The sequence below is a fragment of the Vicugna pacos genome, chromosome 1, assembly GCF_048564905.1.
Source record: "Vicugna pacos chromosome 1, VicPac4, whole genome shotgun sequence".
In the NCBI taxonomy this organism is placed as follows: domain Eukaryota; kingdom Metazoa; phylum Chordata; class Mammalia; order Artiodactyla; family Camelidae; genus Vicugna; species Vicugna pacos.
This window is the reverse complement of record NC_132987.1, coordinates 74390614-74414001: the sequence shown is the minus strand read 5'-3', so window position 1 is coordinate 74414001 and position 23388 is coordinate 74390614. Positions and strand designations below refer to the sequence as shown.

Below are 23388 nucleotides of genomic sequence, written 5' to 3'. Positions count from 1 at the left end.
AATATTTGTTATTGTCTCTAACCATAGATCTAGCAAAGTAAGTTGTCCTATGATAAGCCTTAGGTTATCAAATTCATTCAAGATTATTGGCAATTCTTGTGTACGCATTCAGATTATTTAGGGTAAGTTTATAACCACCCTTGATGACTTACATGATTAGAAAAGAGTCATTTTACATCTGAACTTGAGATGCGTGTTCCTCTCTGAATGCATATTGGATATTGGAATCTCACAGTTCTTTTTTTGTTTGTTTACTTGAGGCATTTATTCTGAATGTAAAAATTTTACAACTGAGGTGCTACTTCTAAGAGAGGACCTTTATACTACGAAGGAAAGGTGCTAAGGCCACATGTTTTCGGAACAAGTTTTGATAGATCCTAAATTAATGGTCCTGTGTCTTCATTAGCAAAGTCAAATTATAGTTAATTTTACTTTGCCTTGCACATCATCCTAGGTGGCTAAATCACTGGGTTTTTTTTTTTTTTAACCTGGTTACATATGAGAAAACCTGGAAGGATTTTTAAAGTGCTTGTTCCCTAGCCTTACACCCCTGGATTTCTAAATGGAAGCCTGGGAAATGGTACATTTAAAAGCTCAGCCAGCTCATTCTAAGGTGCGGTCAGGGCTGAGCAGCAGAGAGCTAAACAGACTGTACCCCATGAGGACAGGGATCAAGTTACCTCTTTTCTCTGTCTCTAGTCCTCTTTTAAAGATTGATTGATTGAGTGAATGAAAAGCATACTGTGGAAGCAGATGTAGGCCAGATTTTATATACTGCTTTCCACTTTCGTTTGCTAGTGAATAATTTAGCTTTGGCCCTCTACACACTTAGGAATTTCAGTCTTATATATGCAAAATAGGCAGAATCTGGCAATGAATTTGGGAACCAGCTGGATCTTCCCAGTATATCAAGAGAGGACAAATCAATTTGAGGAGGCTGGAGGCAGCCACGTCTGAGGGAAGTCAGGTTCTGGTCTTTGTTTTATAAACGCCCCCCTGTACATCTGGATCTTCCTGGAGTGGTCCAGTTCCTTATAATACTATTTTTTCCAACGAAATTCAATTTGTTAAATATATTAAAAATGTCTTTTAATTCATTTGTTTCCTGAAAAGAGATTTATGAATCCTAAGGAAAAAAATGTCCCATTCTGATGTTTGGAAAATATCACTGTGCCTATTGTAGTTAGAATAGGTGACTTTCCCAATTTAATTCTAGGGGAAGAGAATAACACCTGGTGTTAATATTTTACTTGTAAGGAATTAGAATCCCTGAACCCTGGAAAGCCATCTAACTTGTCCAACTCTCTGTAGAAGGTGATACTTTCAGCTCTAATTAACTGCCTGCCTAAAGCTAGTTTTCCTTTGAAAACTTCCTGGGCAGTAAATAGAAGAAAGGTATATTGATTTCATTCTGGCTCAGAGTTGGTCTGCTTTTGGCTCTTCTGGGAGTGATATCACCCCTGTGGTCCCCTGTGATTTATGGCCAGCCCATCTGCCACCAGTGCTTCTTTCATCCTTCCCTTTACTTCCTTTGCCCTCGCCTTGGCCCCACTGAGCTTTTGCCCTGAGACCCAGGTAGTGGTCACAGCGTTACAGATAAACCACGGGGAAGCTGCAGAAGGTTCTGATGGTGCCTGCTTGCGTAATTCTTCTAACCGCCCCCTTGTCTGGAATTGCGAAACGTCTTGAGCACCTCAGAAGGAAGGCAATATGTAAACATAAGGTATATTTTATCAGCTGTTTATTTGCGCTTGTTATTAGCAATTAAAAAATTGCAACATCAGAGGAATAGTTTGGTTATTTCTTCAGATTGGAGACCCGTGTTTTAGGCCAGTGCCTTTCTACCTTATTAAATACCGTTTCAGTATTTTCTGTCAAAGATAACTTTACATTTTAGGGCTTTGCACATTTGCTGTGTAATTGGAATGAATAGTCTTCTTCTTTGTTTAAATTTCTGTTTGGAATGAGAATGGCTGCAAAATCCGACGATATAGAAATAGAACTCTTTGGGGATAAAATTCTTCTGCTCTGTAGTAGGGCAGTCTTTGATCTGCACACAACGGCACTACCATGCTTCTTAGCCAACAGAAAACAGGTATTCTGTACTGCTGGCTTTATTAAAGGGGAAAAAAAGTATTAATTCTGAAGCTAAAGACAATCTAGCCGGCCCCAGTAGCTTCAGTTTTCCTGTGCGGTAACACAGAGAATCCTTCATTGTGTGAGTGACGCGTCACTTCTCTCCCTCCTACGCAGCAGCTGAGCACAGGGAGCACCCTGCCCACTGAAGACTGAGGCGGCTTTCTCTGCGGCCTGCTAGCGTTTAGGTTGTAGAATCACTTTTCGATGGATAGGTGAAGTAGGATTCTCAGTTTCATGACTTTTGGGTTTAATCATTTTGAGAGTAAAAAGGCATGTCTGCAGCAAAATAGACATTTCTAAAATGCCCTTGAAATTTTAAAATGTAAGCCACCAACGGAGACTCAAGTGAACTGATGTAAGTATTGATGTCGTGTAGTTTCAAACTTAAACCGTAACATCATTTATAAAGACTCTAAAGATATGTTTACACAGGAAATCATGGCCATTTGGATGAGGAAATAATAGTAAGTATAAATTTATGGGATTATTTCAAAGCTTCATCCTTTAAAAAAAATCCTCTGTGATATGCTTAGAAGCCAGTTTTATTCCTACCAAATCAATAGTGAACATAAGGAAAGTCATGAGGTGGTGTTTTGCTTGCTGAGGGTCAGACGATGGTGGTGCTTCACATAGTGCTTTGGTTTAGGCTGAGAATGTCACACAGGGAGACAGTTGGGTCTAAGATTGACTTCAGGGGTTCAGAGTATCATAGAGGGGACATAAGGTGGGAAAACTGGCACTAAACAGACTGAAGTTTGTTCCTCAGTGTACGAGGTGGCCTTGTAAGAGCGTGTAATGTTGGATTACAGGATTTGGAGAACGTCCAGGGTCACTTTGGAGTGTGTGACTTGAGAGGAATTTAGTGTTATCATCTCCTTTCTCTTCTATCTCTGACTCCTGGGTGTTCACCTTTCCTTCTCCCAGACCCCATGTTTCAATCACTGTAGGGGGCGTCCTCGTCTCCACAGGAAACATCACGCTCTTGGTGTATCTGCGTCTCGCTCATCTTCCTCGTGCTGCTTTGTCAGTCTCTCATTTTTACTAGACCTTTACCTCTGAATTAGGTGCTCTCCTTACGCTCTGATTCTCCAATTGCTTAAGCTCTGAATTTTGCCAGATAGCTAAAATTGTTCCAGATGACCCGTGTATCAGTTGGGCACCTAATGTGCCTCTGACCTGAGAACAAAATTTCAATGATTTCCAAAGCTTGCTTAACACATGCCTTCAGCAAACTGGACTCTGACAGTCCTCAAGGTAAATGCCTGCTTCTCTTTGTCTGGTTCTCTGCCAAGTGACTCTTTGCAGGGCTATCTCAGGAATTCAGTTGGCATTTCTTTTGTTCTTTGTTGACCATGGACCAACATTCCCATTGCTCCCCTTGCTTTTGTAATGTGCTGGCAGGAAGGAAGGGAAGAAGGAAGGACGAGGGTCGTCACCAATACCTGATGAGTGGACCGGGTTTGGAGAACGCAAAACTGGGGCCCCTCGTCTTTACGGCCACTGATACCCCCTAATCCGAGTCACTAACAAGATATGTTTCTGCAGTCATAGGATGTCTGGAGTTTGCGTGTGTTTGCTTATTTGTGTTATCCTTGGGAAATGTTCGCTAACGCCTGCTTGGGGTGTGAAGGTAATTTCTATTCTTCTATTTTCTGATTTCTGAAATTCAGGAGAAGGTAAAGCTTGATGCTGAAAGGGAAAAACTAGAGAGGCTTCAGGAGCTTTACTCCGAGCAGAAGACCCAGCTGGACAATTGTCCTGAGTCCATGAGGGAACAGTTACAACAACAACTGAAGAGGGTCAGTAGCAAACAGGAATGTGCTAGTTGTTTGTTATTTTTATTTTTTTCAATTAAGTTCCGCTTACCTATGACTTTCTACTTCACACAGCATAAATTTGCATAAATTCTGGTCATTAGATGCGTTTTAAATAGAAATCTGCATGCTGACAGTATATATTATTCTGTACCAATCAGTTTAAAAATTCCTTGTTGGAATCCTTCACCTCATTAACAATGCAGAAACATTTCTGGGGTCTTTCTTTGTAACAAAAGAGAGCTATTATGGACACGTAACCGTCAAGATTGTAGCTGTTTTAAAAACAGCTGACATCTTTCCCTGCCTTCTCTGCTGCATCGTGAGTACTGTTTGACCTCAAATGTATTTTTCTTAGCTTGATTTTATACTCCCATCCACAGATTTTTCTGTTCTCTGATTTGCTCCCCACCACTGCTCATCATTTTGTTTTTCTTTTTCTTTCTTAGTAACATTAAACTCATTAGCTTGATCACAGTAGTCAAACAAGACCCAAGATGCAGAGCATTTCAACATGTTCTCATACAAGCTTTGTAATTCTTTAAACCTTAGTGCCACATAGACATTCTAGGTGAACTTCGTCAGGTTATTCTTCAGTCTTTTATGCTGGCCGTGTTGAACACAACCTCGCTACTTATCTTCTGAAAACAAGACTTCCTAGGTGGAGAGTTTTGCAAACACCCGTAAGGCCACTTAATATTTCATAGCCTCTTGACAGCTGAGTTCTTTGCTCTAAACAGCGGCCCAAATAGACGTGACTCTGGGGAGACAGTCATTAACAGTCTGGGACCTCTAGAGGAGTCACGTGATTAGTACTAAGTGACTAACAGTTTACGATTCCGTGTGAGTAGCAAAGAAGACTAGTTCATTCATGTTACTACGCCTGTACCTTCTTGGAAATGGGCAGCTTGGACAAGATCAGTTAAAAGAGCACAGCCTTGAAAATGTGTATGATGTCCTTGCATACAAAAATGTTTGCAACCTCTGAGTGTCACTAGGTTATGAAAAATTACAGGTGAAACTTTTCAGTGTATTACACAGGTTGAAATCACCTTCATAAAAAGTACCCAGTACAGACAGGTTAAACTACAGCATAACAGTTTGAATATCTGTAGTTTTTACAGTATTGAATCAAAGCTTCAAAAATGTTTCTTCCCCTTTACTCATTATATTACAACTCAATTTGCTGTAAGATCATCAAATTTCCTGACCCTCAGTGTCACAGTTCTCTGGAAATCTTGTGATAAAAATGATTGGGAAAAGAATAGTATTTGTAAAATTATTTTTAGTTTGTACTTTTTTGTGCATTTATGCCAGTTCACAAAAGAGATTGGGAAACATTTTTGTATTTGTTTACTCTTTTCCAGCTTTCTTTATTACTGAAGATTTTACGCAGTCACCATAATACTTTATTTGGGGTCAGAACCGTGATTATGTACTTTGTTCTGCCTTCCTTTAGTTACCCAGTTATTGCTACTATTATTTACAAATACTGCTTCAAAAAAATTTGGTAGATTCTATTAATAACCTGAAGTCAGGCTGATATAAATAATTACTGTTTGCTTAATCTAGATTCTGTTAGAAAAACTTGTAAATTTGTATACATTCCAAGGATTTTGACTACAAATGAGGAAAGGAAATGTTGCAGACAGCCTGTTCCACTAATTGAAGGCAAAGACTCTTTCCTCTTCCTTTCCAAGCAGAGTGCAAAATTCTTATCATAAAACCCTTTTCTTAGAAGAGAAAAATGGCTTGTGGCAGCTTCTGTTCATCTGATATTAAGAGAGCTACTAATTCTTGTTTTCCAGAGATGGATGATGACCAAAATAACTCTTCACCAGTCCCTTGTCTTAATCAGTAAAAAGTTCATTTATTTCATGAGAAGTCCATTCATACTAGGAACTTCCTGTGTTATCACAACCCATTTCCCTTAGGACTTCAAACTCTCCAGAATAGCACTCCATTACAAAGCTTTCCCCAAGGCATGTAAGCAAGATTCAATAAAGTTGATTTTATTACAGCTAACTTCATTAGGTGGCAAGTTAGACAAAACAGAAAATAGATGAATAGGAAGGAAATAATTTTCTTTCACTGTATGTTGTCCCAAATACTTAAGCTGAAATTGTAGAATGATTTTGTGCCTATTACACTATGGATTTATGACTGGGCTTCTTACCCCTGAATCATTGTTCTGTAGGCAGAATACAGTTTTCATCTGATGTTGATTTCATGGCCTGTGGCTTAATGTAGTTGATAGTGAGCTCACCAACCGAATCATTCTCTGGAATACAAGAAGTGTGGGGGAGGAAAAAAAAAAAAAACTAGAGATAAATGAGCCTTTCATTTGCTAGGAGGCTCCTGGCTAGGATAGTTTTTTGTGTTTTGATATTTATTCAGCTGAATGGTTGATTTTGGTTTCCTGATTTTTTAAAAATTTTGTTCAGTATAAAAAAATGCAAAAATAAACAAATGGGATCTAATTAAACTTATAAGCTTTTGCACAGCAGAGGAAACCATAAGCAAAACAAAAAGACAACCTACAGAATGGGAGAAATATTAGCAAAATATGAGAATGACAAGGGCTTAATTTCCAGAATATATAAACAGCTCATACAACTTAATAAGAAAAAAACAAATAACCCAATCCAAAAATGGGCAGAAGACCTAAACAAGCAATTCTCCAATGAAGACATACAAATGGCCAATAGGCACAGGAGACTTTTTTTTTCTTACTGGCTCTACAATTAGTTTGTTTTTAATCGACAAGTCATTCAACCTCTATGGCCCTCAGCATCCTCATGTATACAATGAGAAGGTTGTACTTGATGATTTCCATTGTATTTTTCCAAATTCCAAAAGTATGCAAGTGAAGTGTTTGATGTAATGCATAAGATGGAGAAACAGTAACAAGCCCTAAGCCCCGTTTAAATTTGCTTTCGAAGTTGGCCTTGAGCTGTCGTGAGATTATTACTGGTAATCAGGTTTCCTGGCCATACCACATCTCTTCTATCCCTCTACCAGGCAAAGAAAACATAAAACTGGGCATTGAACTCCTGCCGTATACATTATCAAAAAAGTTATTGGAAAAAGAAAAGGACTTCTGTTGAATTTCCTTTAGTGCAGCTGTTTTATTTCTTTTCACGCCTGGCCTTTGAACTTACCAGCCACTAGAGATTTGTAATGTTCTTTTAGTGGAGAAGTTTAATTAAAATTTTTATTCAACTAGTCATATACTTGACTTTGAGCTTCCTGTATATATTATTCCATGCTCAATTAAACTACTCCTGTCCCCAAATTCCATCTCTTGAATTCTTGTTCTTATCTAAAGTCTTGTAAAAGTCTTTTCCCTTCCTTTTTCTTTCACAGTGTAAGTTTATATGCACATGTTTTAATGGTTTAGATAACTTGATCAGATGATTACACCAGAAGAATCTGAGTGCTGAGTTTAGCTTTAATTTTCAACTTTCCTGCCTAGTGTGTTATTATTTTCATGCAGTGGTTTAAATATTTACTACAAATAATTTAGTGACTCTTGTGACCTTCATGTGGTTAAAGTAACACATGTTGCATATCACCCAGATGTAGAGTAAGTGACTGACTAGCATGGTGTATATATTGTGAGCCACATGCCCACTTTGGCTGAAGGTTCTTTATAAACTAAAAAAAAAAAAAAAAAAATGCTTATTAAAATTTTTAGCTTAATAACCTTTAGCCACAAACCAAGCTAAATTGAAAGACCTGAAAAACTTGAGTACGGAGGCCTTTGTGAATGAATATATCTGATGTTTTAAGACTACAGATATTTTGTTTCAAGACATAACACTAGAGTTATAAGCATGAAATATCTGATAAACTTGAAATGTCACCCAGTGACTTCAAACCAAGACCACTTTCCGTTTGGCTAATTAAAATGTAAAGAAGTGTTAAGAAATGCTAAATATGTTTTTCAAATTTTCTTAAGCTTGAGAATCCACTGTATTGACATAATAATCTTGTTGCTATAGTGTTGGTTGTAATTTCATGGTAGCCAATAGTCCTGTGAATCATCCCCAGAATAAAATTCATTCCAGAAGACAGAACTATATTCCATTTGATTAAAAGACTCACTGTATCACTTACATGAAAAACTAGGGGAGGGAGTGATGTGTTTAAAGATAGAGCTCTAATTTATCATTATTTCTTTACCCACTTATTTAGATCCAATTTATCATGTATTTCTTTATCCATTTATTTAATGTGTTGATTGAAAAAAAAATTCCCTGACACTTTTACCTTCGTAGAGCTGAGAGCCATATAGCCCAGCTGCCTTTTTCTTTTTGGTCATCAATTATTTACAAGTTAGATTTTTTAAAAAATCTTCTATACATACCTCATTTATAGCTCTGAAAAAAGCTCCCAAAATAAGGAGGTGTTTTTTATTTTTTAAGTAGATTGGAGAATAATTTATGCAACATGCACCACTCTGCACAGATACAGATTCATTCCTGCCTTCAGATATCTCATGGGCTGGAGAAGACCTATTGTCGACCATCTGACTTTCATGATTTCTGTTTGTTCTTAAGTGTCCTGAAGATTGTTCCTCAAATAGCAGGGCTTAACCTTTTGAGTCACTTTTTGTGCCTGATGAACACTGTGGTTCTACTCTTTCTAGTAAATAGATGGGTCAACAATTTTAAGGGATTCATGGAAGCCCAGTTTAAGAACTCCAATCTTCAAATGTTTTTGATGACTTTTCCCTTCAATAGAATTATTTGAGCATGCATGCCTATATATATATATATATATATATATACACACACATAGATCATATTATATTATAACTAATACATGTTGCATACCAACTCAAAAGTATATATTCATTTTTAAGTAATGTACATATACTACTCTACTTGTATGTACATTAGAGAACATTTATTGAGAAATTGTAAAAGAAGAGAATAACTAAAAATAAATATAAAGAAGATCTAATATTTCTCCCTCACATCCCAGTGGATTGTGTTGTATGCCATTTGGGGTACATGTCTCCCTCTCAGAGACCTCTGAGCTGTTACGTATGCCACCTTTTGAACCTTTTTTTTTTAAATAGTCAACAACTTTGGAATCTTGAATTTAATCTCTATACTAAAGTCTCATTTCATTTGAAAAATTGTGGAAAGTAGAAACTTATTCAAGAGACTATGTCACACCCTTGGTCTTATAATATTTTATACTTCTTAATCCATTTTAAAGCCACCTGGTAGATTTAAAGCAGGAATTCCGACATCCAAAGAACGAACTAAAACCAACAGTGAAATGAATGTTGTTCCCCCCAACCCCCACCACCCCAGTCCCTTATTTCATTCTAAGTCACTGCTTTGGGTTTAACTACAAAGGGAGGATTATCATGTTCTAACCCTGGTCAGTGTTGTAACTGGAAAGATACTTTGGGACTTTTTGCTTTTAATAATTTTTTCTTCACATTAAGAAGGCTGCAGCCATTCTGGCGTGTCTTGTTTTCATTCCCTTTTCTCCAAAGGATGCCGATCTGTTGGATGTCGAAAGCAAACACTTTGAAGACCTGGAATTCCAGCAGCTTGAGCGCGAGAGCCGTCTAGATGAGGAAAAGGAGAACCTGACCCAACAGCTCCTGCGTGAAGTGGCTGAGTATCAGCGGAACATTGTTACTAGAAAGGTACTTTTGCCAGGTGTCTTTCAACGACAAAGTCAAGCTACACCCCTCACTACGTGACAATAACGATTGTTTATATAGTGATAGTGTGTGTCCTTCTGTCTGTTATCTGTTTTACCTGAATACCTTTGTGTGTTTGATCACATGCCACATTTGGCAGCTTACGGAGCCTGCCATCTGTGTGAGTGGTTCTGCAAACTAGGTAAACTGAGACGTGTTACAGTCACTGTTACTTAATGCTGTAGATGCACTTATGAATAATACCTAATTTTTTCTTTTATGTGAAAACCAAGGTAGAGAAAATTGGAAATCTAGATATATGTTTTAAATTACTTACCTTTGCAGTCATGGTAACTAAACTTAGAATAATTCTATGCGCAGTCTGTTTTGGAATGTCTCTGTTTCCGTTGCTCAGTAGTTCTCAAAGCCTGCCGATAGTTGGTTACTACTAGAAATAGCCTCGTGGAATGCCGTGCAGATTACTGCTTCCACCCAACCCTTAGCACCTAGATACCCAGCCCAAAATTCAGCTCTTGTTCCAGAATTTAGAATCACACCCCAGTGCTCTGTACTCAACTGATAAAACTAGGGAAACGAAGATGGAGAAAGTGACTTTAACTTTCAGTTTAAATAAGAAATTCCATTGTTTTTTTTCCCATGAGGCATCTCCCAAGATGATGTCAAAAATTCATTTATATTCTAAAACTAGACTTCCTGTTGACTTCTGGGTTCTTGAAATAGATTTTAAATCACTTAACCTTAGGTAGAGAAAAGCCTTGAACTTGGCAGTTCAAAGAAACTGCCTCACTGTCTCTGGGTAGTAATCACTGCCTAGCCACCATCAGGGAAATGTGATCACTGCTCTTCTAGTTGTAAACACTTTTCCTCCCTTTTCTAGGGCAGTCTGACAAAACTTTGCATGTCTAATGTACATCTTTCTATGGCCATCTTTTTTCCTCCAGGAAAAAATTTCTGCATTGAAAAAGCAAGCCAATCACATTGTCCAGCAGGCTCAGAGAGAACAAGATCATTTTGTGAAAGAAAAGAATAATCTGCTAATGATGCTGCAGAGGGTAAGTATTCCCTTTTCGGTGCTGGTTGCAGTGACACATGGGCTCCAACTCAGGGAAAGTTGCCTCCATCAAGGCAAGTGCCGTTTAATAAAGAATAGTGAGCTCTAGCCATTTGCAGCAACATGGATGCTCCTAGAGAATGTCATTCTAAGTGAAGTAAGCCAGAAAGAGAAAGAAAAATACCATATGAGATCGCTCATATGTGGAATCTAAAGACTCATGGACAGAGAATACAGACTTGTGGTTACCAGGGGGGTAGAGGGTGGGAAGGGATAGACTGGGATTTCAAAATTGTAGAATAGATAAACAAGATTACACTGTATAGCACAGGGAAATATACACAAAATGTTATGATAAATCACAGAGAAAAAAATGTGACAATGAGTGTGTATATGTCCATGAATGACTGAAAAATTGTGCTGAACACTCGAATTTGACACAACATTGTAAAATGATTATAAATCAATAAAAAATGTTAAAAAAAAAAGAATAGTGAGCTCTAATTTAAGGAAGGATTGTCTATATACATTTTTATTTAATCCTCCAAATAATAATGAGTAAGAGCATTAATAAGCTGATGCTCTGTGAATGGTTAACTATAATCCAGAAAATAAGCAAAGATGTTTTCTTCATTCTTCTTCCATAATGTGAAAATCTAAACTATGGAAAATCTGTTTGTCTTCTGATTTTCTTCTTTAAAAAACCTCATTTTTTTGTTGAATAGGCAAAATGCATTCTGCTCTTTTTACTGCTGTCAAACATTTTGGCTCAGTTGCTCTGGAATTTTGAACTCCAATTATCGGCATATGGGTCTTCTCGGAGAACGCCACATTGGATTTAGCTTGGCTTAATTGGCAAAGTAGAAACCCCATGTACATGGCAAGATCATTCTCATTAAACAGACTATGTCCCCTTCTGTCCAGCACCTAAAGTGGCTTTGCCTAACCTGCAGCCCAATTTTCTGATGTAGTCCCTGGTCTAATTTCAGGAGTAAGACAACAAAAATTAAAATTGATGGGGCTAGTCTCAGGACTGAGCCTTACCCACGATCAATACCTGGAATGTGACACTTGGGATCATGAAAATATGCGATCGGCCCAGAGTGGAGTGCAGGAGAAAGATCAAATCTAGAATGATGGATGAAGGATGAGGCTGTCCCATGGTCCCGCCTAGAAGTGTAGTTGGAGCGTTCCCAGTGTAACTACTTAGCCATTTTTGGGTTGAGAACAGAGAGGAGATTGGTCCTTCATATAGAATGATGAGTTCACTTGGGGTGCCTCTGTAGCCCACATGGGACCCCTGACAGCTCCCCTCCTCCTGCTTCTTCAGCACCTAGAAATCTCCCATTGGAGCTGTATTTTCCAGCCCTGTGCTCAGCTCTGGGGGTGAACTCTGGTGCCATTAGCCTCCCCATCACCTTTTGCTCACAAGATTCAAAGGCACAACTCAAATTAGATAGTGTAACACAGGATTTCAGAAGGTTTTGAAATTTAGTAAAAAGGGAAAAAGTCTCCAATGATGAATTTTTTTAAATAGGTGAACACAATAGGAATACTATGTCCTCATTAAAATATATAAAATATGATTCTGCTGTAAAAATTGTGGTTCGTAAGTCTTAAGATTTTTATTACCACAAGTTGACCTACAGATGATCTCTATTCCAGTAAAAATCCTAATAGACGTTTTTGAAGAAATTGACAAGCTGACGCTGAAATTTACAGTCATTCTTCATTATTCGTGGAGTCCATATTTGTGAGTCCACCTGTTCACTAAAGTTTATTTGTAACCTTAAAATAAGGTTAATACTTGTCATGCAGTCACTGATGGACATGCACAGAGCAGTGAATATTTTGAGTCACTTGATGGACATGCATGTTACCAGCTTAGGCTGAACAGGGCAATGCTCTGTAAACAAGTGTTCTGTTTGTGGATGGTTTAGTGCCATGTTTTCACATTTTTTGTGTTTTTTGTTAGTGATTTTGCTATTTAAAATGGCTCACAAGCCTTCTACAAAAGTACTGTCTGGTGTTCCTAAGAGCAGGAAGGCCTGATGTGCCTTATGGAGAATATACAGGTGTTAGAAAAGCTTCATTCAGGCTTGAATTATAGTGCTGTTGGCTATGAGTTGAATGTTAATGAACCAACTTTATGTTAATAAGATGTCTTTAAACAGAAACACACATAAAACAAAGTTATGTGTTGCTCAATTGATGAAAATACTGTGACTATAAGCCCACAGGAACCCAGCCCTGTATTTCCCCTTGAAACAGTGGTTCAGGATTCACTAGTTCAGTGTTCGTGGCAACATGGCTACTGCAAATAATGAGAATAGACTGTACGTGAAAATGTAAAAGGCATCAAACAGCCAAAACAAATTTGAGCAAGAAGAATAAAGTTGCAGGATTTATACTATTTGACTTCAAGTTTTACTCTAAAGTTGTAGTGTTTAAGATGGTGTGGTGCTGGTGTACAAATAGACATATAGATCAGAGGAAATGAACAGAGTCCAGAAAGAGACCCCTACATGTACTGTTTACTGATTTTTGACAGAGGCTCCAAGATAATCCAATAGGGAAAGGAAAGTCCAACACTTGGTGCTGGATCAAGTGGGTAAACATGGAAAAAAGTGAACCTCAACACCGTTCATCCTCACACCACACATATAAATTAATTCAAGACAGATTTTGGATCTAAACATAAAAATTAAAATGATAAATTTTCTAAAAAATATAGTGTGCAAGTGCATCTTCTTGGCCTTGGGGTAAGCAAGGATTTCTTAAAGAGGAAATGACAAAGGACTTGTATCCAGAATATATGAGAAACGACTACAAATGAATAATAATAGATAAACAACCAATAAATAAATTTTTTAAAAATCAGACAAAAGACTTGAATACAAACACTTCACAAAAGAAGATATGTGAAGGGTCAGTAAGTCACATGGTAAAATATTTAGTCAGTAGTCGTCAGGGAAATGCAAGGTTGACTCAGCTTAATAGGTTTTGTGTTCCTTCAGGAAAAGGAAAATCTTTGTACTTTGGAAAAGAAGTACTCCAGCCTTTCAGGGGGGAAAGGGTTTCCTGTCAACCCCAGTACTCTGAAAGAGGTAAGCTATGATTTTATATGTCCACTTGTACCACCTTAGAAGTCAGGAGATGCACCTCAGTTTTATGTGATTCACTGACTAGGAAAAACACTAACAGAAATGACTTATGAAAGCACTCAGTGCTTTGATGGTCTTCCTGCCTTTCATTATTTATGCTTTGAGGATCTCAGGGATTATCTTTGTGTCTAATGCAGATACACTGTGTGTGTGTGTGTGTGTAGGTAAGTGAAGTAAATGCTCATCACATAATAGTTGTAACTAATGTGTGCCTCAGAAGTACTTCGTGAAATATTTCTGCAAAAGCTTTATTAGACTGTTCGGTTTCATAGGTTTCATAGTTTCTTTCCATTATTTAGACCACAGATCCGGCAGATTCAGTAAATAAAGAGTGGTTGTGAATGGACTGTGGTGGAATAAGGTTATGTTAGCGAGGTGGGCAGGGGCCGGGTCTTGCGAGTCATGTTAAAGAAATATGGTTTATTTTATGTAGATGGGAAGCTACTGAGTGGTTTTAAGCAGGAAGGTGACATTATCTGAGGTCCATTTGTTAAATATCACTCTGGGCTGCTCTGTGGATTTTAAGAAGGAGATGCCGGGAAACCAGTATGGCGGTGATGGAGATAGTATAGGCCAGAGATGCTGGTGGCCTGGATTCAAACAAATGAAGAGAGATGAAGAGAATTAGCTGGATGTAGAAATACTCACAAGAGGACAGTGGCCTTTTAATTTTCATTTTGTTGAGATGCCTAAAAGCTAGATTCCATGGCAAATAAATTCATGCTTTATAAATATCTTAGTGCAAAACCCAAGAACCAGTAGTGTACATTTCTTCACTCTCTGATTTGTCAGGGAGCAGTAGAGGGGAGAATCTAGGAATAAAGATTTGTGGAAAAGCCTCTTGAATTAGAGAGTGATTGCATTGTCGATTTTATATCTTGGATTTATTTTGCCTGCGATTGTTGTAAATGCTGTGTAGTAACAACCTTATTCAGTCAACGGAATGAATGCTGATACTGATGGATATTTTTAAATCAAAGCTATTTACAATAGAGTCATTTTGATTTCACCTGAAATTTTACTTTTAGTGTTTGAAATGTCATTTTCAAGATTAAGCACCATAAATCCATTTTAATTGCTCATGATTGCCTTAATGAAACATTTGATAATACCACAGAGACCAGGCTGTGCCGCTCTGAGCTAACTCCATTGTACTGGGACCATTAATACTCTCGCATGCCTCAGCTCTTGCTTTCCTTGTGTTTAACTTCTGCATTCCTCCTTTTAGGGCTATATCATTGTAAATGAAATTAATGAGCCATGTGGCAATTCCACGAATCTCTCTCCTTCCACTCAGTTCCCTGCTGACGCTGACGCTGTTGCCACTGGGCCTACCACAGCTGTGCTGGTCAGCCAGCCACAAAATAAAGAGGTGTGTTGGCATGCCATTTCATTTGTTCACTGCTTTTCTCATGTCAGAAATTAACCCACGGTTACCTGAAAACGAGGGTGTGGGAGACAAGGACATGTCTGGTTGACCAGAGGGCCAGGGTGATGCTGAGTTTGAGAAACAGACCAATTCGGGGGTAGTGCTCTACCAATGATCCTGGAAACCAGGAAACTTGGTACAGAGTGTGCAGCACCAGGAGAAGTAAGCTCAGAAAAGAAACTACATATTAGCACTTTAGCCCAACCTAGTTTTCTTAGACCGCAAAGCCTTTCTAAAATTGTTGGTTTGAATCACCTTTCCAGTTTGATCTTATCTTCTGTTTTGTTTTGCAGTATGGATTTTTTGTTTGTTTGTTTAATGCTATGCTGCCTTAAAACATGTGGGCAGGGGCAGTTGATAGTAAATTAAAACACCTCGTACTGATTCAAGTTGCTCACAGTGTAGGATTTTAACAAGAGGCTAAATTGAAAGATACTGCCCATCATTTATGACTTCGTGGGTAACATTTAAGAAAACAGAACAATCATATTATCAATTTCATTTCTTTATCTTAATCTTTCATTTCATATGGACACATATATACTTTTTCTTTCTCCTATAAAGCAAAGATCACCTGTCTGTTCTGGATTTATGTTTCCTTCCACCCTTTCTCCTCATCCTATCACTCAACCTCCATCAGCCTCTTGGCCTGAAGTCGTGGCTACATCTGTCGATCCTTCCCCTTTAAATGACACACCTCCTCCTCTACCAGCTAAGAAACACAGGAGGCAGCAGCAGCAGGAGCAGCAGGTAATTAGGAGCTGGCGGTCAGAGTGTGGGAATGTTATCTCCACAACAGAGTTACTTATGGGAAATCTCTTCTTCAACTTTTCCAAAGGTAGTTTTTAAAAAAACAAGGTGCATACTCCTTTTTTTTTTTTCTAAGGACATTTTTTATTATGTCCTAAGAGTGTGGGGATTGTTAGAAAGTTTGAGACTTTGATTGTCCCCTCCTGGCGTTTGGCATGTTTGATCTAGCTTCACATCCTCATGCTTCAGATCCCATTCAACCAAAATATTGCAACTTGCCTCGGGTATTCTTCAAAATAATAATTATTTCCATAATGTCCACAGTGTAAAAAGTTGCTGTATCAACACAAAATATTTTCCTTATACATTATTGAAGCCATAGTAATAGACAGCATTCCTCTGCTACGAGTCAAAATTTGCAAAACATTTTGCCAGTGTCTCATTTCTTCCTTCCAACAATCCCGTGATGTATGAAATATCTCCATATTGATGTTTAGGGAACTGAGTGAGGCTCAGCGTTGGTAAGTAGCTTGTCCAGGGTCCGACCACAAGCAGGGCATGTGGTCCAGAGAATAACAGGTTTTTAACTGTTTTAACATTTTGAAGTAAATAATTTATTATTCCAAACCTGCCCTCCTTCTAGTGCATTCAGTGCATACTCACGTGTGGCTATTCAGAAAAAATCTGTTTTAAGACTCCTTTCAAGTATCATCAAATCCATATGTGAATTTGGCCCCAGGGATCAGTCATTAGCCCCCGCAAAGTAGGCGCCCCCTGGCTTGCTATGCCCAGCCCTTACCTTTCCTGCAGGAACCCTCACTATCTGTTACCTTCTGTTAAAAGACTGATCTCCTCACAACTCTTAGGTTCATAAATATCAGGTATAAATAGATCATTGTAAAGTTAAAGTGCAGATATTCTTCATGATTGGCATGTTTGAAGATTGATAGTAAAGTTGATAACTCAGATTTGAACACATTGTGACATATTTCAAAAGCCTGTGTTTGGTATAAAAGTGGTCAAACTGAAAGAATCTGTAGTTAGGAAGTAACTTTTCTATCAAAGACATTTTTGGGGGAGGCCAAGAAAACTTTGGAGAAGTTTCAAGTTGGCCAAAATTTTGCCTTAGGAATCTGAAGAAAAAAAAAATGAAATCATCAACAGGAGGATTTTTCAGTGCGAGGGATTGCAATAGGGGCTCCTTGGCCAGGATCTTTTTTAAATCGAGAAGGATGCCTTACATGGAAACATTATGGGGATTGGAGTGTGTTTATGTGATTGAGATATGATTCCAACTTTAAAGCAACTTCCCTGTTTACTCTTTCTCTCCGTCTTCTTTCTTCTCCCTTTTCGTGTTCTCCTCACACTGGGATCTGTGCCATCACACAGCACTGTCCAGACAGACAAGGGGAGAAATTGCTTACTTGCTTTGTCCACTGGCTGTTCCGCCATCCACATGGCAACCATCATAATAATTTGTAAGTTGTCCTGAGGCCCCAAGACAGCAGGCACTACTGTGAAAGGGACAGGTGGATTTTTACAAAAAGGTTTTCTAGGTTCAGTAGTAGATTCCTCCAGTATCCATGTATCTCACCAAATGCTAGCCCAGGTCTCTTAGTGAACACAAGTATAAGCTGAATAATTTTTTTTAATTTTGTGTTAAAATTCCAAAGCTTCCTTGTAAATGCATACTTCCTAATTTCCTCAGTGACCTGTTTCAGTTAGTCAAGCTGTGCTATTCTGCTTTACATTTGCATTTAAAGCACTTTAGAAGTCTGGAAGAAAGGAAAAAACAGCATCAAGAAGGCCTCTATCTGAGTGACACTTTGCCTCGAAAGAAAAGCACCCCTTCCATATCCCCACATTTCAGCAGTGCTACTATGGGGAGGAGCACCGCCCCGAAGGTAGGACATGGGGAGAACCACGGGCTTCACCTTCACTGAGTCCATTTGTCCTCTTGTTGACTGATGTGCAAAGGCCCTTAAAGAAAATGCTAAATAATGAACCAGTAAGTTTGCTTATTGGGCAGACATCGTAATTAAATTGCATTTCCTACCCATTCAGAGGACATTTGAAATATACACTCTGGTACCAAAGCACCTACCTGGTCCAGGGCGTTTCCTCACACCACCACACGAGTGGTGAGTAGCATTCACTTCCGTGACACACTCCCATAGCTGCATCCCAGATCTGGAAATTGGGGGATATAAGCGCTGGATCCCAGGAATAATAGCAGCAAATACTTACTGAGTTATTTCTTTGAGCCTGACACTGGGCCAAGCCTTTTATGTGGATTGTTTTATTTTAAAACCCAACAGCACTATGCAGTGAAAGTACTAATTATCATCATCCCCATTGTGCACGTGGGTAAACCCAGGTGGAGAGAAGCCACGTGGCTGGCCCCCGTGCCCTCAGCTGGTGGCACTGACGCAAGAATGTGAACCCTTGAGGTGTGATGCCTGAGTCGCCTTCACTTCTGTTCTGCTAACTTGCCCAGGGGTCATTGCAGGAAGAGGGGAAGGGAAACTGAGAAGGAGGTCCTGAGTGGGACAGACTCTGGGATCCTTCCCTTGCCCTTAATCAGAGTAACTTTGTTTCCATCTATTTTATAAATTTGCATTCCAGGTATATTTTACACTAAGGATTTTGCTATTTTAAAAGATTGCTAAAACCACAGGAGTAATTAATAGGTTTCTCCAGTTGTCAGTCCACTTGATAACTAGGAGTGGATGGAAATTGGTGCCCTTGTAACGAGTGTAGATCTTTTCTGTCCTTGTGCATGACGTGCATGCGTTCTTGACCCTGCATCTGCCCTCTGCTCCTCATGCATGAAGGACTTTGAGTTGTTCTCTAAGGTGGTTTTGGACAGTGTTTCCCCCATCTGTCTTCAGTCTGGGAATTGCTGCCACTGGAGGAATGGCTGTGATGTTGAAACTGCCGTGGAGCTCCTGGGGAGGGACATCAACACACGGGATGCAGAGCCTTACCTTCCCTGCCCTCTGTACCGAGATAGGAGCTGTGGAAACAGCGATGTGACCATGTCCGGAAGGACCACTGGGCCTGCGGTTTGCCTGAATTATTTCCCTGGTTTTCACAGGGCCACCTGCCCCTGGGACAAAGCAACAGCTGTGGGAGCGTGCTCCCCCACTCCCTGGCAACCATGACCAAAGACTCAGAATCTCGGAGGATGCTCAGAGGTATGTATGTACCTTTTAAACTGAGTGTCATGTCCTTTGTCAGGCACTAGAGTTCCTTAGGGAGAGTGAGTCGGAGCAGAGTTGGGGGTCATTAGAGAGGGAATCAACCACAGTTCTCAACTTTACTCTTCATGTATCCCCTTTGGGGAGGGGTGTGTGTATATATATATACTCCTTATTGTCCTAAGATGACTTTTCCCACATATACATGTGGCTGGTACATTTTAAACATACCCATTGTACTTAATAAATTCAATGGAATTCTCAGATAAGAAAGGCCCCTAGAGAGTTACTAACCTTTGTATTTGATTGGGAGAAACTAAAAAGAGACCGCTGACGTCCTAAGAGATTCCCAGGGCACTTAACTGAGTCACTGCCCTGGTTTGTGGCTGAGCCACTCTGTTTCACCCCTGCTAAAGGCTCACTGAGCTGACACAGAGCACCAGTGGCCCAGGACAAACTTCCCAGAGGGCTTTTAATGTGGACCGAGCTTTCATTCTATGTGGATGTTAGGTTTCAGGTAGTTTTGGACTCTCAGCATAGTCTATTTCTTTGTAATAGTACATTGCATTTTTCAAGTAGTCTTTGTGGGACTAGAAGAAAATGCTATAATGCAATTCCAGAGGTGAGGTTCTCATTGAGAGGATTCGATTTATTGTGTTAACATAGTAAAGTTTAGGTCAACTTATATTGGCCCTGACTTTTGAACAAGCGCAGTGCTAGATAGCAAGAATGCACATAAATAACATGATCCTTGCCCTTGACATACTTATAGTCTCATGAGGAAGAGAGACACAAAACATACGATTTCAGTAAACTGTGTAAATGCAATGATGGAGGTTTGCCCAGGATGTGAAGGGGGATGCCAGCAGTGGCCTCTCAGCACATTCGTTAGTGGGATTCATACCCTTCCCTCCAAGCAGGCTGGGATTCAGCTCGGACTGCTCGGCCTCTTTACTAATGTCACCAGGGAGTAATCACTGATACCATGAGAAATAATGTGTAATTATTAGTGTACGTATAATTAATGGTGTGTATATACAATGTGTATATGTGTGTGGATAAGTGGAATATATATGTCACTTGAGTGAGGCTTTCATCATCACCAGAAGGGATTTAAGAGCTAACAGAGGCCATGGTATTCATACACGTGGTTTATAATGTGTGAGAGGTTCACAGTGTTAACATTTGAATAAAATACACTTGAGTGAACTTCTCCTTTATTTTTTCATAATTTCTTAATAAGCTAAAAATAAATCTTATAGTTTATAAATAATAAACAAATGATTATTTTTTGGCTCTCACTTATAACTGTTCACTTGTGGGTCAAGTCTGTTTTCTGTTAAGGCATTCTTCTGTGATATTTATAAACTTCTTTTTAAGTAAATTTTCCCTCTGGCTGAAGGCAACAAAGTTTGGGTTAGCCACTATGCCATATTTATGTTGAAAGCATTTCCGTAGAGAGTAAGAAAAACTAGACTTTTATACCAAATGGATAGATTTGTAAAAATCGAGTTGTTAACAGTATCATGTAAGAGGATTCTTGTGAGATGTAGTGAAATAGAAGGGATGTTTGATCTCTATTTTTCTAATTTGTTTTTCCCTTAAATAATAGAAATCCTCATGTTAGGTTCATGGAGAAAAACTGAGACAATTCCTTAGGTCGCATTAGGGACAGACATACCCTCTGGGAAATCTGTTGTCTTTGACTTAGCTTTCGTGCTCTCTTCTTCACTGGTAGGTCTTTTATCCATCTGAGAGGTCTGCAGCCTCAGTCTTTCCCTGCTGCAGCTCTAAGTGGTGTTCCTCTTAAAGCGTTCCATGTGGTGCTGATGAGACAGCTTCCCAGTAAACAGAGAACCATCATGTATGTGTTGATCCAAGGGGATGTGATGTAAATATCTTGTGAGGCCAGCCTGCCACCCTTGACTCCCCCACCCAGAGGAGGAGCAGTTGGGAACTGCAGTTTTTTGAGTTAAAACAGACCATCAAATTGGTGGGATTTTCTACCAGGCCCATACAGCTGGCCCACAAGGACCAAGGAAGATGAATGATAATTTCATTTAGAATTGTTTCACTAGCACGTGTTGGCTTCATTCAACTAGCAAGCGCCAAGTAAAATTTCATGGCTTTGAAACAAACTGGACCTCGCACATTTTCATTAACTCAAGTGAAATAAATCTTAACCATTTTATGACTTGCACAATTAACTGAAATGAACTATTCTTTTGCTGCTTATTCGTAATGGACACATCAAGGACAATGGTGTAAGTATCAGCCTTCCTTCCGTCAGCACTGTTTTAGTAGAACTGACAACGTGATCCTGCCGACAAAGATCTCTGAGAGCAGGTTTCAAGCAGAGAGCCCAGGAACTCAGCTCTTAAAGTTGTAATGGTTATTGGCTTTTGTACAACTTGTGAACTATTCCTCTGTAAGCTTTAGAATGAATGAAATCTTTGTCCTTTTGTCTTCTGTTCAATGCAGGAAAGTCCAAGAAAGGTATGACAACCTCCCTGTGTGGTGTTTTTGTTTCCAGCAAATAGTGAAAGGTCATTGTCAAGTCATCTTTAAGAAGTGATCAGATTTAAAACTGTACAATGGTGTATTTTTCAGTCTAATGATTATCCCTTTTACACAATAGAGGAAAATTGTTGCCCATTTGCTAGAAACACAATGCTGGGCGCAGCTGCCGTTCATTCATGGGCAGCTGCACGACCCTCTTTGTTTTGTTTTTTTATTGCAAGGTCAGACCATGCAGGAAACACGAGTGCTTCAGAAGCATTGTTTTGTAAGACTCAGGATCTAGATGAAGAAAGAGCGGGCCTTGTGATGTTTGTCGGCTAAGTGTCAAACAGGATGTTTCTCCTTTATAAAGGCCAGGTGTAAATAAGGAGGCTACATGGGAGGATGGAAGGATTTAGGAGGCTCCAACTTATTCATTCCATTTAAGCCAGTTTTATAGGAAAGATTCAGCAGAGAGTGAAGAGCAGTCTAAATGTCTGGCTGGAATAAATAAGACGCTTCTTACGTGGCCGGGTGATAGAGACGGAGGATGTTACAGGACTGACTTGTAAAGTTTGATGGATTGTGCTTCGAATAATTGAATGGCATGTTGCAAACCTTGGCTCTTAAAAACTGTCTGTTAATGTCCTCTCAGCAAAAAGAACTGTTTCATAGATAGAATCTTGTCTTTAGTCTCCCTGTTTCCTAGTTGACCCATGTGTACGAAAGGTTTTCTCGTTTTTGACTGTGTGCATGTTCCATAAGCTTACTTTTGTTGTTTTAACTTCTTGAGTTCTTCTCTGTAAACTCAGATTTAATCTAAAACTGTGAACGTCTTACCTCGTCAAGCTGGTCTTGTGACTGACCCCATCAACGACTGCATGCAGAAGTGTCTGTTTTCCTATCCCTTTGTCATCCTTTCTGATCTTGTATCTTTTTCCCTTCCACTGTCATCCTCCTCATTCCTGACTTGTCCTGCGCCTTCGTCTTCCGGCTGTGGACTATGGGTAGGAAGAATGAATTTCTCAGCAGGTGAGAAATGGTCGGAAGTACCCATTAATTTTATCCTCTCAAACCAGATTATAATTTGGTCATCTAATTTTCTGTATTAAGACCCAGATAACCATTTGAAGGTCTATAACACACACTTGGAAAATACTGGTGAGATTATGTATCCCACAATGGTTAACTCACAAAGGACTTTTCAGATCCAATTAGCTAGAATTCATAAAGACGAGCATTTTGAAAAATAATGACAAATGGGCTTTGCACAGCCAATCTGTTGGCTCTTCCAGGGCAGTGAAGAGAGTTGAACTGGCTTGGGTTCCATGTTTGTGCTGTGCTTAGCGACCAGCCTCAGATATTATCAGGTCTCACTTTATAAAGCCTATAAAATACTGCATTCAGACAGACATTTCTGCCTGGATAGGAAGGATTTAGAACATTTACAAGGCCTTTTTTCCTTTTTAGTTGCTGTCCCACTGCTGAATGTTATTCTTGCTACATAATTTTGAAACAAAAACAAAAACCAAGCAGTCTCAAGGATTTGAGAAAGTCTCAGGTTTTTTTCCAACCCCCTTGCTTTGCCCCACCCCAAACACTAGATGCATTCTATGTCCTTATTTAGCCACTAACATGGTTAGAATTTACAGA

At 39.1% G+C, this 23388-nt stretch overlaps 1 protein-coding gene across 14 annotated transcripts in view; it reads left to right on the top strand.

The window, feature by feature from the left end:
- PHLDB2 (pleckstrin homology like domain family B member 2) overlaps positions 1-23388 on the top strand; it is a 98719-nt gene that overhangs the window by 55321 nt on the left and 20010 nt on the right. For 3 of the 14 annotated variants that reach the window (XM_072965441.1, XM_072965430.1, XM_072965429.1), the window contains exons 6-12: positions 3810-3938; positions 9469-9624; positions 10584-10694; positions 13711-13800; positions 15086-15229; positions 17800-17940; positions 19134-19233. In XM_072965441.1, coding sequence (XP_072821542.1) covers positions 3810-3938; positions 9469-9624; positions 10584-10694; positions 13711-13800; positions 15086-15229; positions 17800-17940; positions 19134-19233 — 871 coding nt within the window. Of the gene's footprint in view, positions 1-3809; positions 3939-9468; positions 9625-10583; positions 10695-13710; positions 13801-15085; positions 15230-15850; positions 16037-17799; positions 17941-19133; positions 19234-23388 lie in introns of all 14 variants that reach the window. The other 11 variants (XM_072965450.1, XM_072965446.1, XM_072965434.1 and 8 more) reach the window with 7 other exon arrangements.